At 38.0% G+C, this 20,314-nt stretch overlaps 1 protein-coding gene across 1 annotated transcript in view; it reads left to right on the top strand.

Annotated features, from left to right (window-relative positions):
- VAV3 (vav guanine nucleotide exchange factor 3) overlaps positions 1-20,314 on the top strand; it is a 175,577-nt gene that overhangs the window by 17,861 nt on the left and 137,402 nt on the right. The window contains exon 2 of the mRNA XM_072867909.1: positions 15,703-15,819. Within this exon, the coding sequence (XP_072724010.1) occupies positions 15,703-15,819 (117 nt within the window). The remainder of the gene's footprint in view (positions 1-15,702; positions 15,820-20,314) is intronic.

Below are 20,314 nucleotides of genomic sequence, written 5' to 3'. Positions count from 1 at the left end.
TCCCTTCTGTGGTGGAACGTTTCTGGCACTGATGTGTATATTATTTGTAAATTTAAGAGAGATGAAAATACGAGCATGAAACTAAAGGTAACTATTTACGCAGCCCTTCTTTCAGGGACGGGGAATACCTTTTACAGGTATTTTTAACAATGGTTCAGGAAACTTGCTTTTCATGATGTCACCAATATACGTACAGCATCGTTCTGAAGTTGTTCAGCTGGAAGTCAGTAGCTTAAAGACTGGGATGAGTTCTTTAAAATACTTCAAAATGATCCTTAACACAGTTCATCATCTACAGACACTTGGAATAACTTGGCAGAACTCAAAACACATTGTACTTTTATAATCGGAATTATTATTTTGGTAGAATATTCTGTAGTTCTATTCCCAAGGTGACTGTGTAGCAAGAGAGTGAAAACATCTGGTGGCAAGATAACTGTGCATGACAAGGCATTGGTGGCAGAGTCCCCCAGGTGGTTATTTAAGTGGAGCTCTCTTGTGCATGACATCTCGTTCTGCCCCCCTGCCTCTCTCCCAGGCTTCATCAGCACCCGTTGATTTTGTAATCTATATTGCAGGAACTGCCAATATACAATAACAATAAAGCTTTTTGCCAGTATGTGGGTTGCCTTTTGCACTGCTGAAGGATTTAATTATTATGGGGTTTGAGACAGTGCACTGGAGGCTGCATGGAGGCGTTAAGCTTGCTCCGCATCTTGGGCTCTATGCTGCTCTCTGTTGGAAAGGCAGCTCTCCTTATGGTATTGTTATGATCTCCCATGAATTTTACTTGCTGAAGACTGAGGACCAGATCTTTTAACAATTACGTTGGGTTCTTAACTGAACCTGCCTTCATGTTGGTTATAATGAGCTCTTTGAAACAGCCATCTATATTACAGTAACTTAAGAATAATTTTCTTAATTGAATTGGAGAAAAATGTGATATTAGTATCTTAAGAGTCAGCATGTAGTATGGTTAGTAATGCAGACTTCTCACTGGTGCCCACATACTCCATTTAAAACCCTGATTGTACTGTAGCAAATAGCTCAGCAGACTGAGAGTCCAGATAATTCTAAATTATACTCTGCTGCAGAGCTTTCATAGAATTTGGTTTATTCGCCGTTTGATTGTTTTAGGCTATCTAATAAATACTGACTTGTGCTCTAGGATTTTAATTTTAAATTTTTTTCTTCTTTTCATAAATATCCTTCCTTCTCATGAGCCCACGCTTATGTTTTACTTTGAGATGCCAAATTGACATCCTTTGAAATAAAGTTTTGGACCATTCATTGGCATACTTCAAAGGTTACTATGAGGCAAGGCATCAATATGATTCAGCCGTGACATCAAATGGGCCACATATGGAGGTGACAGTTGAATTTCCATGAGCATTCACTCATTTGCCTCTGCTGAGATGATCACAGCTGTCAATTCATACTAATGGAAGTAGGTGTTATGTGATTTTGACACATCTGCCACACAAATTTGGGCTGCCTTCAATGATGTGTTTCATTTTGGCAGACAGCTGGGGTGAGTGAATGCAGCGTCTCAGACAGCAAGGACCTATGATGATGTACAGCTGAAACATTTTATGTCAGGTTTACCTTTCATTGTTTGCCAGCCTTCTTAAGGAAGGAAACCTACTGCAGCTTCATAAGGAGTCACCTGATTTTAAGTTGATGTTGTAAATTAATGTTGCTGATGGTAGCATTTGTTCTAAAACTTATTGATTCTTGCATTATATCAATATTTCACTTTGAATTCCTTAATTAGGAAGGTTACATGTCACTGAAGAAATGGAGTGCATTTTGCCTAACACTGGCTGGACTTCAGAGTGACTCTGTGTGGAAAACAGTTGTGGGTACAAAGATGTTCGTCTCTACGTTTTTAGAGTTGTATTTTAACTGACTTTTCTCTCAGAGAATTTTTGGAAGTTGAGAACTATTAATGTTTTTGTGTCCTGTTTATCACAGGAATTGCAGTCGTGAATCAAACCACTGTTTCGCCTACTTCAATATCTCATCATAATCCGGACCAGATTCTTCAGGACAGTAATCCGTTCCTGTAGACATCTGTGGAGCATGTAGCACCCAATGGTTTTTGCAAAGTGCATTTGTAGAGGCTTGTTTTGTGCCCAAAACATTCATTATGCTATTACACATTATGGCTCATTATGCCATTGCAGTCTACTGCATAATCCACAGTGCTCCTGTATTATGTAGTTGTGGTCTCCTGTTTTAAAAAGGATGTAATAAAATGAGAAAGGTGCAGAGAAGAGCAGTAGAGGTTTTCAAAAGTATGAAACAGTTAAGGAACAGCTCAATAGAAGAAGAAGGATTTTTCAGCTTTGAAAAGACGCAACATAAGGGGAGAATGAGAGGCCTGAGGAAAGAGAAAATTATTTGCTGTCCTTTCCAGTGCAGAAACAGAGGGGTATCCAATGGAAGTGGTAGGTAGCGTATTCAAAGCAAGCAAGAGGGGATACTTCTTCACCAAACTGACTTAGAAAGTGTGTTCTGCTAGATTCTTTTTTTTAAAAAAACCCAAAACTTCAAAGTGTGTGTGGTCTATGTAGTTGCTTTTAAATATTTCCAAGAAGCTGCGTCATTAACACTGGAAGTGTTTTTAACTCTCATTTGAAGTAATGTAGTACTACAGATGATTGGACCAAATAAAAATCAGTCTTAGGAATCATCCAAATGCATCTTTCCTCTGAAAGACTTGCTGTAGTGTATAAGATAAAGCATCAGAGTTTTAGAACATTGTAATTATTTATGGAATAAATGGTATGAAACATTTTTCCTCGCTGTAGGTTGAAATAAATATAGAAACGTAGATATTTCAAGCAAAATCCATATACTTAGTGCAGATCCTGCAGGTCCTGGGGTGACACCATCTGTTTGAGAATGTGTTCTTGGAGGCGAGGTGTGTGCTGGTTAAAAACACAGTCTATGTGGAGTTGTGTATTTAACTGTCATTGACAAAACGAATTGTAGTATAGTACCCGTCTGCTTTTAATACTGGAAACGTTAAATATTTGTGGAGTTGTATCGCCTTAGGCTTCCCATTCTCCTGGTGTGATCAACAAAGTCTCCTAAGGTGTAGGTGACCCTGGCAGCAGGGTCTTCTGAACTTGCATGAGTGTCTGGGCTGAGGCCTCTTGTGACAAGGGGGAATGAAGGGCCCTGTGGTTTCCCTCACCGAGCCAGGTATTTTGGCAGATTATGGTTTGTGGATGTTTGGGGTTGCCTGTCTCATCCTGGACAATTTTATCAGCTACTTAGAAGTTGTTTCATAAACCTCTGAAGTATGAGGCCTGCTGGGGCACTGGAGTACTTTGCATCCGGTACAATCTTTTATCTTTACTCTGGCTAGCATTCAGCCTGTCTGTGTTGTATGGGTCCTGATGGGCTCGCCAGGAAGTAGTCAGAGGGGTTGGGCAGGGTGGGTGGCTGTGGGAAGGGTGGCACGTGGCCAAAGGCCTCCAGCGGCAGGTGGAGGTCAGCAGCCATGGTGGAGGCCTCCCTCCCTCCTGGCGGGTGCCGGCTGTCCTGGGGCTGTCCCTGGCAGCTGTCCCCCCAGGCCCTCACTAGCCCAGCAGCGCCTCTGGGAAGCTGCTGGGAAAGTCAGCAGAGCAACACAAGCAACACAGGCCGTGGTGGTCAGCGTGCTGACGGTGTCCTGCCTCTCATGCATCAGTGCAGTGGCCTAATGACTGAAAAAGATGGAGGCCCTGTTCCTGCGTACACCCCCCACCCCACCCCCCACCCCCCCCCGTTTTTTGATGTGTTGGGAAGAGGAGTGTTTTTTCTGCAGGTTTATAATTGGATTATAAATAAATGTTTATTACTATGTAAGTAATGTGATTAGATTACTTATACGGTAATAACTATTTATTTATAATGTAGTGTAATCATTATTCCCTATTTTTAATCATACTTAGAAGTTCTCTTGCTTTAATCTTTACATATGTGCTGAAAGCTTATAGTTTAAGACATTTTCAGAAGTGAAATCACCTCAATACAGATATTAAAAAACCCTTCATATAACAAATGATTTTTCCATTAACAATGGAATGGCAGTTGAAATATTTGTATTATAAACTTGTATGACTTTCCTCTCTGTCATGATGGAGAGCAATACAGATTTTAGGGCCATCCTCTTCTTAATTTTCGTTAATACAAGGCAGTGGGGCAGAAAGCCCCTCCTGCAGAGTGGGACAAAAACCCCTTGTTAAATAGTTAAACAGGTTGAGCTGTTTTGCTTTCTGCCGTGGTTTGCCTATTTGGCTGTTAGAAGAGCTCAGCACTTGGTCTGAGCCTTGGTTCAGGTTTGGGTCTGGAGACACGACAATCTTTCAGCATCCTTGCTGAGGACAGAAACACAGGTGGAACACCTGGTGCTTGCTCAGTGAATGAAGGTGAGCTTTGTGCAGCACCCTAGCCTGGGTCATTTTATTTCACTACTGAGCAGAAAAAAATGATATATCTGGTAACCATTGCTCTACTTACAATTGCGTGAGAATCTGGGACCAGTAAAGCAAACTCTGAATTTGGTTTTAAGAGATTAATCGTTGTTACTGGGAAATGTTCAAATGCAATATATGTGGTAATAAAGATCGCAGAAGCATCTAACTTTCTCAGCCTATTAAGTAAGATGGAACTCCATGCAAGTGTATGGTAAGTTTGAGCAGTTAAAGAGTTTGACTTCCTTTCTCAGCCTTTGAGATCAGAACTGTACGGCGCTCAGTGCATGAAAGATGACATTTGGTGCTGCTTCAACATACTGATGTTGAAGCTCCAGAGAATATCACAAGGTGTAAAAATGTAGCCAGTACGCTTTGTGACCACTGAGTTTTCACTTCCAATCCTGCAAATTTATTGTTGGAGTTTGTTTTTCATTCATGGCTATTCCCGCTGGTTTGTAGTTTGGGTTTGGGCTTGGGCTTCTGGACTTAGCTGTTCTACTTACTTGCCTTGCAATCCTTGAGAATTGTTCTTTGAATATATTGGAAATCCCTGTCCTTGCCACAGAGCATGGTCTAATAAACTGCAAACCTGAAGTGACACACCAGCAAAAATAGAACAGTGGATTTTTAAAATAGGTAACTAGAGGACAGCCGTATTCGTATTTGGCAATTTGTACAGAGCTGTACTACATCCTTAAGGTCTTGCTAGGAATTTATTCCATGATCACAGGAGCTTGGAAAAGACTACTCATATGCAATTCAAGAAAACATTTAAAATATTTCACAAATCATGTATGTTAACACTAATGAATAATAATAAGAATGTTGTTACTTCCTGTTGGAAATCGTAGACCTAGTACATGATCTATGTGATCTGCAAATAAGAAATAGAAGAGCATAGGAGTTATTTGGGTTAGGTTCACCTTTAATAGACACTGACTAACCCGATGAAGATTTTTTTTTTTTTTTTGCTGTTGTGTTGAATTTCTGTGCAAGATTCAGTGTTGACAGTCTTTGTGACCTTTTAAAGTGCTTAGAAGAGAACAAGCCAGTACATACTAATTTAAAAAATGATCTTAAAAAATCCACACTGTAAGTCTTTTTGAAGGAATTGCATTGTTGAGATCCAGGTCTGGCCTTGTAGGGCCTGTGTCCGGGCACTAGGGCCACAATTTATTCACAAAGGAGATCCAGTTCAGATGCTGAATTCAATGGTGCTTATTTTTAGGGGTGGGGTAGAAATAGCGAAAGGGATTGTGTTTCTGTAATGGAACTGAAGTCAAGTGTGGATCCTTCAGTTGAATTCTGTGCAGGGACCTTTAGCCTATATGAAAGTCTTTGGCCACACCTTCATGGGACTCCTTACACCCCAAAATTAATTTCACTTGCACAGGTATAGGCAAAATAAGATGTCTTCTCCTGTTATTACACTAACATTAGAGACTCGTAAAAACCAAATGCAGTCATAAATAAAAGATACTAAGATACAATGGAAACAGCATTTTAGTGTGCCAAGCTAACAGTATGAAACAAATGTATTGAGTGTTCTCTTTAGTACCAGTGTGGAGATCTGTATTTCATACTGTAGCTGTAATCTTTTTGCTGGTTTGGGTGTGCGTGTGATTTCCCCCCCCCCCCCCCGATCATGAAAACACAGGATGCTAATTTGTTTGAGATTTTCCATTCATTTTGCTGTTTAAATGTATCTAGGCTGTAGGTTTTAGGTTTTTTTTTCTTCCCCCTTCACTGCCCCCGCCCCCCCCGCCCCCAATAAGTTTAAATACATTAGGTAGGTGTAGGTTTTGAGGTTTCTGTGTCTATAAAACAGTTTCATGCAACTGCTAATGTTTCATCAACTAAGTTGAAATGTGAGTGATTAGAAGCCCTGTGTTAGGATCAATGACAATATATCCTAGCAGAAAATCAGTGTCCTTTACAGTTCCGCCTCTGACAGAAGTGTTTTCCATGTCACAATTGTAAATACAATTTACAGCACAGTGACCGCTGTCTTACTTTAAATGGCAGTTTCATAAATAGTTTTGCCTGAAGCATTTTAACACCAAAATTTTAACAAATCATTTTCTTGTGTTTGGCTTTTATTTCATATTTTCCCACAATTTAATCCTTAGCGAGTCAAGTTCCTTTTTACTTCAGTGGTCCTTCCCACTGGATCTTTCTGTCTGTTGGTCTATTTTGATTTTTTAAACTTTTGTTTCACTGTGTGTCTGTTCCTTTCCTGTTCCTTTTCCTGTGGTCCTCTTTTCATTTCCTTGCTGCTGTCTTCCTCCTATTCTTGTTCTCCTCAGGACTGTTTTCCATGTTCCCTTTGTCTTCCTTCTTTTTGCATTTGTAAGACACAAAGAAAGATCCTTAGTGAAAGACGTTTTAGGGATGCAACTTTGGGATGTAAGACAGATAGGCCTAGTCATTTGAAAAGGTAACTAAGCACAGGAACCCCCTAGCTAATCTCTGTGTGCTTTGCATACTTAGTATTGTGTTCCAATTGCTGTTCTTTTTGACAAGATACTGCAGAATAGACTTGTTAAATCTTGCTAGCAGGGAACAAAGGGCTCCTCAAAAAATTGCCCTTTGCAACAGGCCGCTGTCCTGAGCTCACACCCATGCCTCTTGCCAATTACACTTGGGGAATTCCTGCAGTTGGGGCTCTATGGTCTAAAAATTCCCATCTGTTTAGTGACTGTGTGCTTTCCCGAAGCTCTCTTTTATTTTTCATCTTGCAATAGGTAAAGGAGAAAAGGTTTCTTGCTTCTTCAAGCAGCCTAGTGACTCCTGTTCTGATGGTAGGACATGGAGGCTGTTCACTGAATGTGTTTCAGTGGCTATTGACTAGAAGTTGCCAGTTTCATGGCTTGTAGGAGTACTTAAGGGACACAGAGAATTTAAATGCTTCTTTGCCCTCACTTCCTTAACCAATGCTATAGTGCCAGCATAGCCAAGGAGAGAGTCAGGAATGCATGACAAGTCCTGAGCTTTTTTTTCCTTGCCCTCTGTTCACCCCATATCAGTACTAATAAAAGCTGAGCATCCGTTGTGCTTCCTCAGCTTTTATTCAAGTTTCAGTTTCCATTTTCTTTCTTTGAAGCACAGAGAAGAGCAAATGTACATAAACAAAACTTCATACTCAAGCCAAAGCGTAATAGATGCAACTGAATAGTAGTCAGTTAGGAATTTTAAGAGCTTTTCTATGAATATTTAATTACTACATTAACTGAGCAAATAAAGAACATGCTATTAATATTCGTACTGTGTTAGCAGTGGTTCAATGGAATTTAATATGTTTTATAGTTCATACAGCATCCTATGCATTGTGTAGGCCATCAAAGAATGCCCACATCTAGTAAGCTAATAACACTACAGATTTCCCTAGCTATTCCTTAATTCTCTGAATTAAGGAATGTCTGTTGTTGTTCTTTGCATAGCACACTTCTTAGCAAATTTCTTCACGGTTATGTAAGGGTACCAGTCTTGCATGTTTTGTTAGCCCAAAATGGTTCTTAAGTGACTACACAAAGAGCTAAGGTATAGGCTGTAAGCTGCTGAAGTACTGATAAGCCTGATGAGCCTGCCTGTTCCAGAACTCAGTGTGCTGTCTCCTCCATCTTTATTGGTGTATCTGCTTTGTAACCTTTTGGAGAGCAAAGGTAAGGAGGTATTCAATATTTGGCTTGTTTGCTCCTGCTTAGAGCTTTAAAAATATTGATCATCTGAATGATGGAGTTGGTTTGCAGAACAAGAGGCCAAATGCAGAACCTAAAACTGAATTCCTCTGCTGTGAGTGATGTGTTCTTCCTGTGTGCATTAGTTTCTTTTTTAAATCTAATTTGCAAGTTAATATGTTTTATCTAAGAGTGAGAAAAAGAATAATGCTTACTTGTGACACTTAAAACCAAAAAAAATCTCTGGAGACAGCCTTGTAGCTTTCATTTGCTTACTGAAAATAGGAGCACTCATCCTCTTGCATTGACTTTGTCTTTAAATTCCTTATGGCCCTTTTGCATTGCCTACCCTCAGTGAGACTCTGGATTTAAAGATCTTTACAAAAAAAGTGGCACACATAGGAACAATAGAAATGTTAAAACTTCCATTCTTGACTCTGATATTGCTATTTTCTCTCCTCCTGGCTTAGGAGAAGACATTAGTAGATGTTGAATTAAGACTTCATCAGTGGGTCCGTACTTCATTCACTTAGAATCCTTACAGCTATTTTTTACTGCATATAGTGATAATTACTCCTGTTGGCAGAGCAGAACTAATCTAATCTGCTTTGGCTGCTGAAATCTGTGAAGGAGCCAGGAATGATTTCTGTGTTGAATTGTTAACCCTGAATGTGCAATTCTGTCAGCACCACAGTGGGCCCCTGCTTTGAGTACCTAGTAATCTAGTGTTAATGAACACACAGATATTAAAAAAAGTGTGTCATCTAATAGAGGTATAATGTGCTCCTATTTTGGTAACCCTGCTTTTGGGATTGGCGTGTCAAAGATGATGTGTTGGGGAACCGTCCAGCTTGGCTTACGGAAAGGAGCCCTTGATATATGAGCAGCTGTATCTGTAAGTACCTAATTTTCTTCCTTTATTGGATGTGGCTGAAAGAATTTAAAGGAAGCTAGACATTTCCTGTGTGCACACATTATGTAGGAGCACATATTATGTAGGAAACCCTTGGGTCTGTATCTAGTTACTGTTGCTTTTTTACCTATATAGGTTTGAGGTACAATTTTGGTCTTGCTGCTGCATAGCTTCACTATTGTCACAGTATCTTCACTTCATGGCTACAAGAGGTGATGGTGCTGTGTGGTCACAGTAGGGAGTTCCTGGATCTCTCTTAAATTTGGACTTAGCAGGATTCAGACAGCGTTAGTATGAAATTTATGTTACTCCTATCAACACAGTTGTTGCCACAGATACTGAAACAAGTGAGAAGAGAAAAATCTGCAACCCTCAGGGCATTAACCAACTCTTTTGAAGGAAACTGTGAGGAGACAAGTTCTTCTGTTTCAGTGCTTTCTTTCAGTGAAACAACTTGCACATATCAGTCTTGGTGACAGAATGTAGGAAAGCAATTCTTCCAGTTAAATCCATTATGGCACTTTTCACATTTCTCCTCTTGCTCAAGAGGTATAACTGCATTAGTTTCCTTTTTGTGTATATTCTCAGGAACAGGGTGGAAATCAAAATGAGATATTCCCAGCTAATCTGTTCTCATCAGCATCCCAGAAATGGACAGGAAAGGTCAGGAGCCCATGTTTTGCAGTAAGTGCTGAGGTGTAGGAAGAACATGTAAGTGTTATGGTAATGATCCGTTCCTCTTCTATTCTTCTGCCTTCTATTCTTGTTTAATTCTGCTTTTCTAAGTTTATAAATGACTGATAGAAAAATCTTCCATCTTCACAAGCCTGTGTGTGCCTCCTTGCATGTAACACCAGTATTTCACAAATTAAAAAAAGAAAGTGATTGTGCCTTCTGAGATGTGTAAATTGAAGCCAAATTTACTCATCTGATTACTTCCCTTTTATATACTTGTTTTGAATGTCTGGTCTTTCCTCAACTATTTATGTCATAAAATGCTTGCTGTTACATAAAACCCCACCATTTTTTGTTTATGCCTACAGGGTTGTTTAAACACTAGGCAAAGGCCGAATAGCTGCAGCTGTGTAGTTTATAAAGTGGTGCCATTTAGAGGAGGAATAGGAGGGGAAGATTTCTGGACTTTCCCTGATTGACATGCCTTATTTCTCCCACAGGAGGCAAGGTGGATTTAGTGGACAATTGGCTAAGCAGAGTCCTCCTTTTTCTATGTTTTTACTCTTTCATTATAGCTTCTATGTGATGGCAGCTAGGAATAACTGGCCTCAATTTTCGTGTAGTTATTGGGAACCTCCTGAAGTCTGTGTGGGGCTGTGAATGCAACATGCAAAAAAACCTGGGAGGTGTGGTGACGAAGGGATGGGTATACAATGTCAGCAAAAGTGAATCACACTGGGGGAAAAAACCACCTTCCCTGACATAGAGTGGCAGTGATCCATTTTGTTTTTAGTACCACTTTATAGCCTAGCATCCATTTAGACTGTCTTAGATGCTCAGGCTTCAGTATGTTCTCTAGTTTGTCCTAAATGCAGTATGAATGTCTTTTGATCCAGATAACAAATATAAGGAAAATGCCAGCTACCCAAGCTTTCTTCCTTGTTTGTGACTAAGTCACCATAATAAAAAGGAGATGGAGGTTGAAATAAATACCAATAGTGGAAAAAACAGCTATTTGTAATTTAAAAAAAAATTAGTTGAAACTGGATTAGAACTCTGTCTTTCGTAAATACTTGTCATTTCTTGGCCTTTCTGTTTTTACCCTCCTGACTGGTGTTGCTATGTTGGAATTTCATAGAAATGTCTCATGGCAGAATTTGATCTTCAGAGCTCTTTGTGCTGCTCTCTGAACACCCTTAGGAGTGCTTTTAGTACAAAAGATATATCTAGATACTGAATATTATGGTCTGTACCAAACAGACCTTTATTCCATTGAAGTACTTTAGTGCTAAAAAGTATTTTTTGAGAAATACCTCTAAGATTATATGAATAGAGGATATATGAAATTGATTTTTTTTTTTCTTTTGCATTTCATCTTTCCCTTCATCAGAGGCCTGGTTAGAGAAATCCCTCTTCCCTGTGGACATCTATAGTGCTGCCTGTGCTTTTTGTGTCTAATTAGTAATTTCTATTCAGTACCCTTTGTAAAATATTTCTATACGTTTCTATCAGCACACATAACCATGTACTGTGTTGAAAAAGCCTCAAATAAATGTTTCTTTTTGTGTGAAGTGGCAAATGTTATGGTAGAAAACAGCATGCTTCTTCTGTGGAACTTAGCATAATTTGGTTTGCCTACTCTCTTCCATTTGTTCAGACAAATACAGTCCCAATTATATAAACCATACCTGCTTTTTTAGGTGGTAGACTACTTTTTTTGCAAACTTCATTTCAATAAATGTTGTGTTAATGCCTCTTACAAAATTAAATTCAGTGCAGAATGGACCAGAGGCCACTAAAACTCTAATCTGTTCCATAAAAACACAGTGGTTTATCACAAGAGTTGTACCATTTCATCAGCCCTGACAATGACAATATTATCGGTTTGTAGTAGTGTAACTACTTATGCTGTGAAACATTAGGGTGCTTTAGAAATGTCTTGATCATTTACAGATGTTAATATTGAAAATTGTTCTCAGAGTCCTGAACCCCAATGGGTTGTAAATTTGTCAATCTGTCTCTGGGTGCTGGGTGTGCTCTCCTCTCATGGAGAGGAGATGAGCCAGATACAAGCTATGTTTTTTACTAGTGTAAACTTTTTCGGACTCATGGCTCATACTACCCTACTGCATTATTTTTACTGATCTGTGTATTAAGAATTCTGGACTGCTGTGTCCTAATATAGCCATGCAATTAAAAAAAAAAAAAAAAAGAATAAAAGGCAGCATTAACTCTTTCAAGAGAATGTTTTTAAGTTATGTTATCTTTTAATGAAGAGAAACCAGTTCTGGTACTGAAAGACAACACTTCCTGTGGAGAAGACTTTCAGAGATTAGACCAAGTGAGAGATGTCTAGTTCTCCTTGCATCTCTAAGAGAACTGGGTACCCAACTGCTCTTTATGCCTTTAATGATCTCCTTTGTGGTGTGCCGAAGCATAATGTTTTTCTTTGAAAAAGAAACACAATAATGTAGTAAGTTTCCAAATATCCTGAGGACTGTACTTACTAATGAGAGACTCAGACTGATGGTGCCTTTTTCTTATTGCCAGTGAGGAGGGTTGTCTTTTATAGAACTTCCTTGAATTTAGGTGTATGCCCTTTTTTAATTTGGAGGTTTCTTTTACTAATTTGTACTTCTCCATACAATAACCACAGCGATAAAAATCTTTGTTTTCATTGAGGAAAATTGTTTCTTTAGATGATTGCAATATAAAGTTTTGGAAATCTTTCTGAAAGTTTTCTGGGTAATATAATCAAATAACTTTTCCAAAACATGAGTAGCATCTAACAAGTTCTTTTTAAAGATTTTTTTTTCTCATATATTTTACTGCAAAATGAGTGCATATAAATATGAACACATTTTTGGTTTCAGTAGTCTCAGAGTTTTATCCTGGTAGCTACTGTGGTTAGCTTAATAGTTAGTAATAAGCCTTTCATTTCCATTTTACAAGAGAAAATTGATGGATACTGAATCATTAGATGCTCAACTAAACTCACTAAGCAGTCTTTGAACTAGCAGAGGGGTTAGACTTTTTTGTCAGGAGGCCTGTTCTGCTAAAGGCATGGTTTGGCGCACACTCATTGATGATGTGGCCCCATCTCAAGTACAGGTAGATTTGACAAATGCTTAGCCTGTGATTTCTAGAGCCTACAAGAAATTTAATATATCTGCTGTGTTGTCATATGGTCATTGAATATTAGATTATAATTATGTCAAGTCTGTTTAACATGTGATCCATGTTAAGTGCACTTTACCACTTAATGAATTAGTGAGTATTTTAAAAAAGGGGGTGGAGAATGGGGGATTAGATTCTTCTGTGGTCTCTCTGCTAGAATATTCCATAGAATTTAATTTATTACTTATAGTGTAGGTACTTTAAAATTTCCTTTAAAACATGTGGGCTAAGGGAAACTTAATTTTTTTTGTAATATGCTCACCCATCTCTTTGCATATAATTCGTAGTAATGATAATTTAAACACAAAAGGCTGATGTCAAAATTCCCTCCAAATTTGAAGAAACCGATAAATCTTGTTGAAAAAATGCTGCCATCTTTATCATTTATTGTAGGAGACCTCTGTTAAGAATAATTGGAGAAATTTCGCAGAATGGGAAGGGCATTTTGGTTGTGCATAACTGCTGATACATTAAACAGTTCTTTTAGCTATATTAAGAAGCTAAATGCAACTCACTAAAATGCTCTCTAGCAAATCTAGGCCAGATTTTAGGCCCATGACAGCTCCTGTCTGTCCCTTAACTTCTTGCTCTCTTTAGAGGTAAACAACTTAATGCAGCTGTAAGCTTTATTTGCACTGGCAGACTTCAGCACTAACTAATCTAAACTCAAAACTTAGGTTTTAAAAAGGAAGCTGAGTTCTCCAGTGAGGAAAAAATTTGTCAGTGGTTGAGAATTTCAATGTAAGAAAGTAAATCACTATTCAAGTTGAATCCGTATTCTGCATTGGACAAACCTAGTGGCCCTTGATGGCTTTTAAGAAAAATAATAAAAAACCTGGGGGGAAAGAAATCAGAAAACAATAATCACTTTGTATGTGCCATCTTGTTTTTAAAGCTGTGGACTCCCAAACCTGCTCATCTTCTGGTTCTTTCTGCCAGCGTCATGGTGGAAGAAGCACATACATTTTACATCTCTTAGCCTTCTAACCTTGTAATTTTGGCTTGAAAATTATAATCTTAGCAAAACCAGAGAAGCTTGTGATATTGACTAAGCAAGCTAGACTCATTTTTAAAATTTCACTAGGCATAAAAGCAGTCTGGCATAAATGCAGTGTTGTCCTTGAGCAGCCCAGGACGTAGCCCAGCACCAGCTGCCCTGTGTGAGCTGGGAGCATGTGCAGACAGGGCTGTTTGGAGTGGAGGGAAGGGTGGAGGCTACAGTTCCACCTGGTACATCTGTGGCCCCTTACACTTGATGTGGCAGTTGTCAGTGACAGATGCCTTCCTGGGAGCTTCAGCTTGTGCAGGGATTGCTTTTGCGATGCTTGCGATGAGTTTGTTGGCTGTTGTCTTGATGTCCACAACCATCTACTAGAGTTGTCTACTCCTGAAGCTTGTCTTGTTGAATTGGTGCTTTCACATTTGTAACCTTGCTGTAAATCTGACCTATCAGGTGCTCTGCTTTTTCTGTGTCTGGCTGGTTAGTTCTATGTAAGATATGAAGTGGGCCTCCCTGTTGAATTGGTATTTTGTTGTCTCATGCTGAAGGTAAAGCAGTAACATACTTTGTCCGAGTGAGCAGTTTGGGTATTTATTACTTTGCACTCAGGAAAGGTATGTCTGTGACAGTCCGTATTAATATAAGAAAATACTACTTTTATAAACAACATTAAGTTGGAACATACAGCATTTCTATAATCTGTCCTTATGTAAATGATCCTCATTCTTATGAATCCACTATAACGTGGAGAACTCTAGGAACTCAGTTTTAATATTGAGTTGCTGTATCAGTACTTTTAAAATGCATATTCAAAGCACAGTGCTGGGTCATTTGAAATACTGTTGCTTATAAATATTGTATTTGCTTTTGAACAGTACTGCATAGTGGATCGTAAGACTCTACACCACCATCTTTATGGAGCTAATGTCCTCATAAGGTACTAGTACCTTATGGTGCTAATCGTTATCAAGAATGGATATTGCACTTTTTAGCTATCCCTCTTTAGTTACTGCAATGCTTTTGATAGTTATTGTCTCTTGTACTGGTAAGGTCTTTCAAAAAAATAGTCTACAGGAAAACGCATTAAAAGCCTTATAAGGAGAGCATTGTGGAGAGCTTTATTCTTTTCCAGACTCAGATCATCATTGACGCATGTGGGTAACTTCAAGGGAAATAGCCTTTGATTCAGTACAGAAGTCAAGGTGATTGGAGGATCTTAAATCTCCACTAGATAAATTGTAATGACTTCTCAATTGCAAATTTCATCTGCTCCTGTGTTCCAGATGGAGAATATGTATTCATAATGTCTTTAGTGTGTTAAGACAGTGCATGTGTGTTCATTAAACATTCAAACGAGACTTTTATCTTAACAGCTGAGGACACTTGATGTATACATGAAGAATAACTTTCTCATATTAATGTAATTTTATTAAGGTAATTTTATTTGTTTTGTTCTATGCTGTCTGTAGAGAACTGAAAAGTAAGTCTGTATTTAGACTAATTTGTATCTAGTAGCATATTGTCATTTCTCTTTGTTTACATAAAAAGAGAGAAAATAGTTTCTGTTCACAAAATGTCTACTCAGAATTTGATTAACACTTTTGAGTCTGAAGGGAAGTTTTATGGCTGAATGAGAATCAGTGGAAGATCACAGTATAGTGGAAGTGCTGACTTACATTACAAAATTCACCAATACAAAATTGACCAATGCAATTATTTGTGACCAAAGTGAGCCCACAAATTGCTAATTGACACACTTGACACTTAGTATTTTTGTTTTCTTTCCCCCAGTTTCTTTGCTTGAAGAATATAAGGACTTTTCTTTCGGCATGTTGTGAAGTATTTGGGATGAAGAAAAGTGAACTTTTTGAAGCATTCGATTTGTTTGACGTGAGAGATTTTGGAAAGGTAAGGATCCTTTTAATTATGTCTTGAGTAACACCTGTGTTCTGCTGCTTGAATATAGAAGACTTTCATGGTAGATGTGGTATAGAAATTGTGACTAATGGATGAGCATTCATTAGTAAAAAAACAGTGGGGAAGAACTAAGAAAGCAGAAGAATTAGATTTACATTGGAGGGGCTAATAAAGGGCAGAGAAAAATCCCTGGTAGGAAAATTCTGACAGTGTGAAAAGCATAGACAAATTAAAAAACGGGATTGAAAGATGCTGAATTAAAGGTAGATGAAATGTGTGAAGATGGCAAACTGTGGGTGAGTGCTCTCTGCTGAAATCACTTTTGACATAAATAGCGTGGAATCAGAAACCCTGGGCCTATACATTGTAAGACCACATGGGACAGAGCATGTTTCTTTAGTCTCAAGTGCTCGAAATTCACCCATGCATCAGCCGTTGTAAATTTTTTTTCTGACAATTAGTTTTTAAATCTGTTGTTTTTTCTAACCTGCTGTAAAGCTCAGATAAAGTTATGGTGGGTTAATGTGAATATTCTAATTTACACAACCTGAATTATATTCTGTAAGCCTATGATTAGTTATTCTATATGTAAAAGCTTTTTCCAGTCTATTGTTCACAACCTCCTACGTATCTGTTTGATCTGTCATTGCCAGCATATGTTCAGTTCAACTTCAGTTTCTGCTTTTGAGTCATAGGGTATCATTACCCTAGTTTCACAGGAAAGGGTCTAAAAATTACCTGAAGTTGCACCAAAAATAGTTATTTATTGAAATTTAGTCTATTTCAAGCATTATTCCTCTTTTTAAGAGATCATACTTTTACTAACTAATTTTTATGCACTGCTCTTTTTATAAGTAGACATAGAGGTAAAGATGATGTAAAAGTGCAAGCATGAATCAGGTCTGCAATATGACTGAGCATTTGAAATGGTTCAGTGATTACTGTTAACGGAAATATATAATTATTTTTCTGAATCTTTTGTCTGGTTTTAAGTGCTTTGAGTATAAAACTAGATAAACCTGATAATTCTACTTGTTCTTTAGTTATGCTGAACATCTTTTGTCCTCATAAATCATATTTAAGAAAAAGCTTTTGTTAAAATGTGATCTTTTTTACAAACTTAGTGTATTGCTTATTAAAAATGAGATTTGGCGGAACAGATGAGAGGAATTAACATTGTTGGTTTTGATGTTTTTTTTTTTTTTTGTGCGCTAACAATGTCTTATTTAAGGTATTTAATAAGTCAGGTATCTTGATGCTTGTTTCAAATCTTTGATACCTATGCCTAATGCACAGAAATTTTTTACTATTGTATGTTCTAATTAATTGCTGAGAGTTTCACATTTTGTGCCACATAAAAAACCCAGGGTGGTTATGTTTAATACAGTCTAGTTTTGAAGAAGTATTTTGCAGTGCAAATTATTATTGCTGCATCATTGAATACCCAGTAAACAAGTTCTGAATTAAGGCTGAATTTAACCCAACAAATATGTTTTCGGCACTCTTTAATTGTAATTTTAACAAAATTTATTTTAGAATACAATTTTATGTAAGTAGAACAATTGGTTAAAAAAAACCACAACTGTCTTCAATCCTTGATATTTAGTATTTTATTTCTCTTCCCAAAGTAAAATTGGATACAGAGACATGGATTTTTTACTGTTTTTGTTGCCACAGTATAGCACAGATAGATTAATTATTCCTGGTACTCGTATTTCAGTTTTAGCAATGGTGATAGTGCTTACAAGCAGTGATTTCTCTAGTCTCGGCCCCTTCAGTGGCCTTTGTCACCTTTCTTGGAAAGCTACCAGGTAAAAATGCAGTGACAAATTTGAATGACACTGGTGTGTGGGGTTCTTTAATGAGGCTAACTGTGCGCAGTAACAGCTGCTTGTGCAGAGGTGGAGACGCTAAATTGAACAAGCCTGTGTAATCCTTGCAATAGATGTGTTGGGCACACTTTTAGGTGCATAATGGCTCTGCTGTTCAGCTGTTTCCATTGCGTGCTTGTGTGGAAGCTTGCCACACACAAGTGGAGGGTGCAGTATGCTGTATTTAGATAGGCTGATCTGTATATTTTACTAGCCTCTGCAAATGAGCATGTAGTCAGCTTCCTAAAGCAGTTGGTGAACTTGAGGCCATTAAGAAAGTGGAGGGGAAAATTACAACTATATTAAAATGTATAGCTAGCCTTATGCAGCATTATTTCTATAGTTTTAAGTGTCATGTTTGTACAGTTAGCTGAGAATGTCTGTAAAGTGGCATGAGATTTCAATTGCATAGCTGATAATGTACCTATTGCTTTGGAAATTCTGATTGCTAGTAGCAGTGGTGAGAATAAGAAAGCTTATCTTTTTCAAGTTGTTCTTTGCTTCTCAACTTTCCCCTTCATTATTTTTTTCCTATGAATAACAACCCCAATATAGTCCTAAATCTCCAGCCTTCTTGAAGTTGTATATATGCAAAAGGCCAAAAAGACAGTGCCGCAGAGTTTTCCTGCTACTGCAACCAAGTCATTCTGCCATTTCTAAAATAATTCTTTGAACTGCTCTCCCTAAATGTGTACAAAATATGCATGATCGTAAAATGATTACAAGCACAAACAAAAAGGATAATATGGTGTAGAAACAGTCTGTTTTTCAGACTGTTGACCAAATAGGTGATGGAATGAGTGTGTGCATTATCCACAGCCTCTAACACATTTGAATGTACTGGAAGCTGTCTTGAGATGTCAGAAGTTGGCAAGTACTTATTAGTGGTGAGATGTAAATAACCTGTAGCTGAGGTGACTCCATAAGCCTTGTATATCTGGTACTTTTAAATGCTTCAATTGAATTTATAAAGAAATTATTATTGAATTTGTTGTCTTACGATGGAATATTCTGCTTAATACGATATATTTCAATGACTATTTAAGTATGCTAGTGGAGGGAACAGGAGAAATGTGTCAACTGTAAATGAACAATGTGCCTTCAAGGAAATAAGATTGAAGGCAAAAATCAGATGAGACACCTGGTGATGGAAACTGTAATTTTTAAAAAATAGTCTGATGTTTTTCAACTTTTTAAAGAACGGCAGCAAAACCTTGTGCATGGTAGAAGTAGCAGCTGTACGCTGCCTATATAGTCATAAGACTTTTAACAGCCTTCTGAAATACTGGTTACAAAACGTTTGATGTAATGGTGAGACTTGCATTTAATATGTTTTCAGATGCTTTGACATAATGTATGAAAATTTGACTTGAACTTTGTGCTCCACTTTGCAGAGACTCTTTGATCTCTCAGTGATTAGAGAGAAAGAAGTGTGTATGCAGTGTGGATGGAAATCAGAGGTGAAGCTGAAGTAGCAACATGTAGATAGTTAGAGAATAGGTAAAGAAACAGGGAAGCAGGTAACCCCATCAGTATGTTTTTAATGTGTACATTCTGTTTGAATATTGATATCAGCTGTTACAAGATGAGGGTTTTCTTCTGTTTCAGGTATAATAGCACAGATTTTCTTATTTTTAGGCTGACTGTACTTGAAAGAAGAGGGGCTACATTACACAGCAATAGGAAGGTTCTTAAATCATGCTTTCTAAAACTACATAAAACTTGTTTTTCCTTGAGTTCTACAGTGTTCACCCGTTCCCACTCACTCACCTTTCTATCAGTACATTTCATTGTTGCTGCATTAAGTTCCTGACAGAGCATAAAATGCCCTCCCACGCACATGGGGTGCCAGACAGTGTTTTCATTACGAATTCCATGCTGGAGAGTCATTTTTCACTAGCACAGGGTTGTCAGGTTCTTCCTTTCTACCTGTGTGCCAGAATCAACAAATAATGTTGATACTTGTTTTCAGCTCTGTGAGCCGTGCACACTGCTCGAACAGCAGTCTTTGCTGTTCGGTATGCTGCAACAAATTGTTGCTATCCCTATTCTCTGAAGGAAGTTTGCAACTCATGTGTTGCAGAAATGGGAATCTGAAGATTAGTTGATGTCAATAGATGTTCCCTGGCCTCAGAGAGCTGTGTTTGAGGTCCTGTGGGGGAAAACAGTGTCCAGATATTGTCAGAAAAAGAACTTTGTGTACTCTGCTTTTAAATATTCTGAGCAATGTATAACTGAGCACAGAGTGTTTTTTATGATATAACTGATCTAATATGAACATAGCCATAGACACCCTCCCCTCCCCAGTAGGGGTCCTGCAGTAGATGTCTAGAAATAACATATAATATTCAATCATGATTTTAAAAAAAAAAACAAACAAACAAGGGGATCAAATATCGACTGCTACCAATCAAACAAGTACCTAATTGTTTAAAAGCATATAACATAATGTCTAGTGTAGCTAACTCTCCAGTGACACTTAAAAGGCTAGTTTATGTGAAAGCAAGCAACTGCTGTGAAAATAGAGTGCATATACTAAGGTCACGTAGTCTGAGATCATTTTAGTCACTGTCTTAGCGCAAAGGAAATCCGGGCTATGATGCAGCAGAAAGTCA

Source organism: Ciconia boyciana, chromosome 7 (genome assembly GCF_034638445.1).
Source record: "Ciconia boyciana chromosome 7, ASM3463844v1, whole genome shotgun sequence".
Lineage (NCBI taxonomy): Eukaryota > Metazoa > Chordata > Aves > Ciconiiformes > Ciconiidae > Ciconia > Ciconia boyciana.
This window is presented reverse-complemented; position numbering and strand designations above follow the sequence as displayed.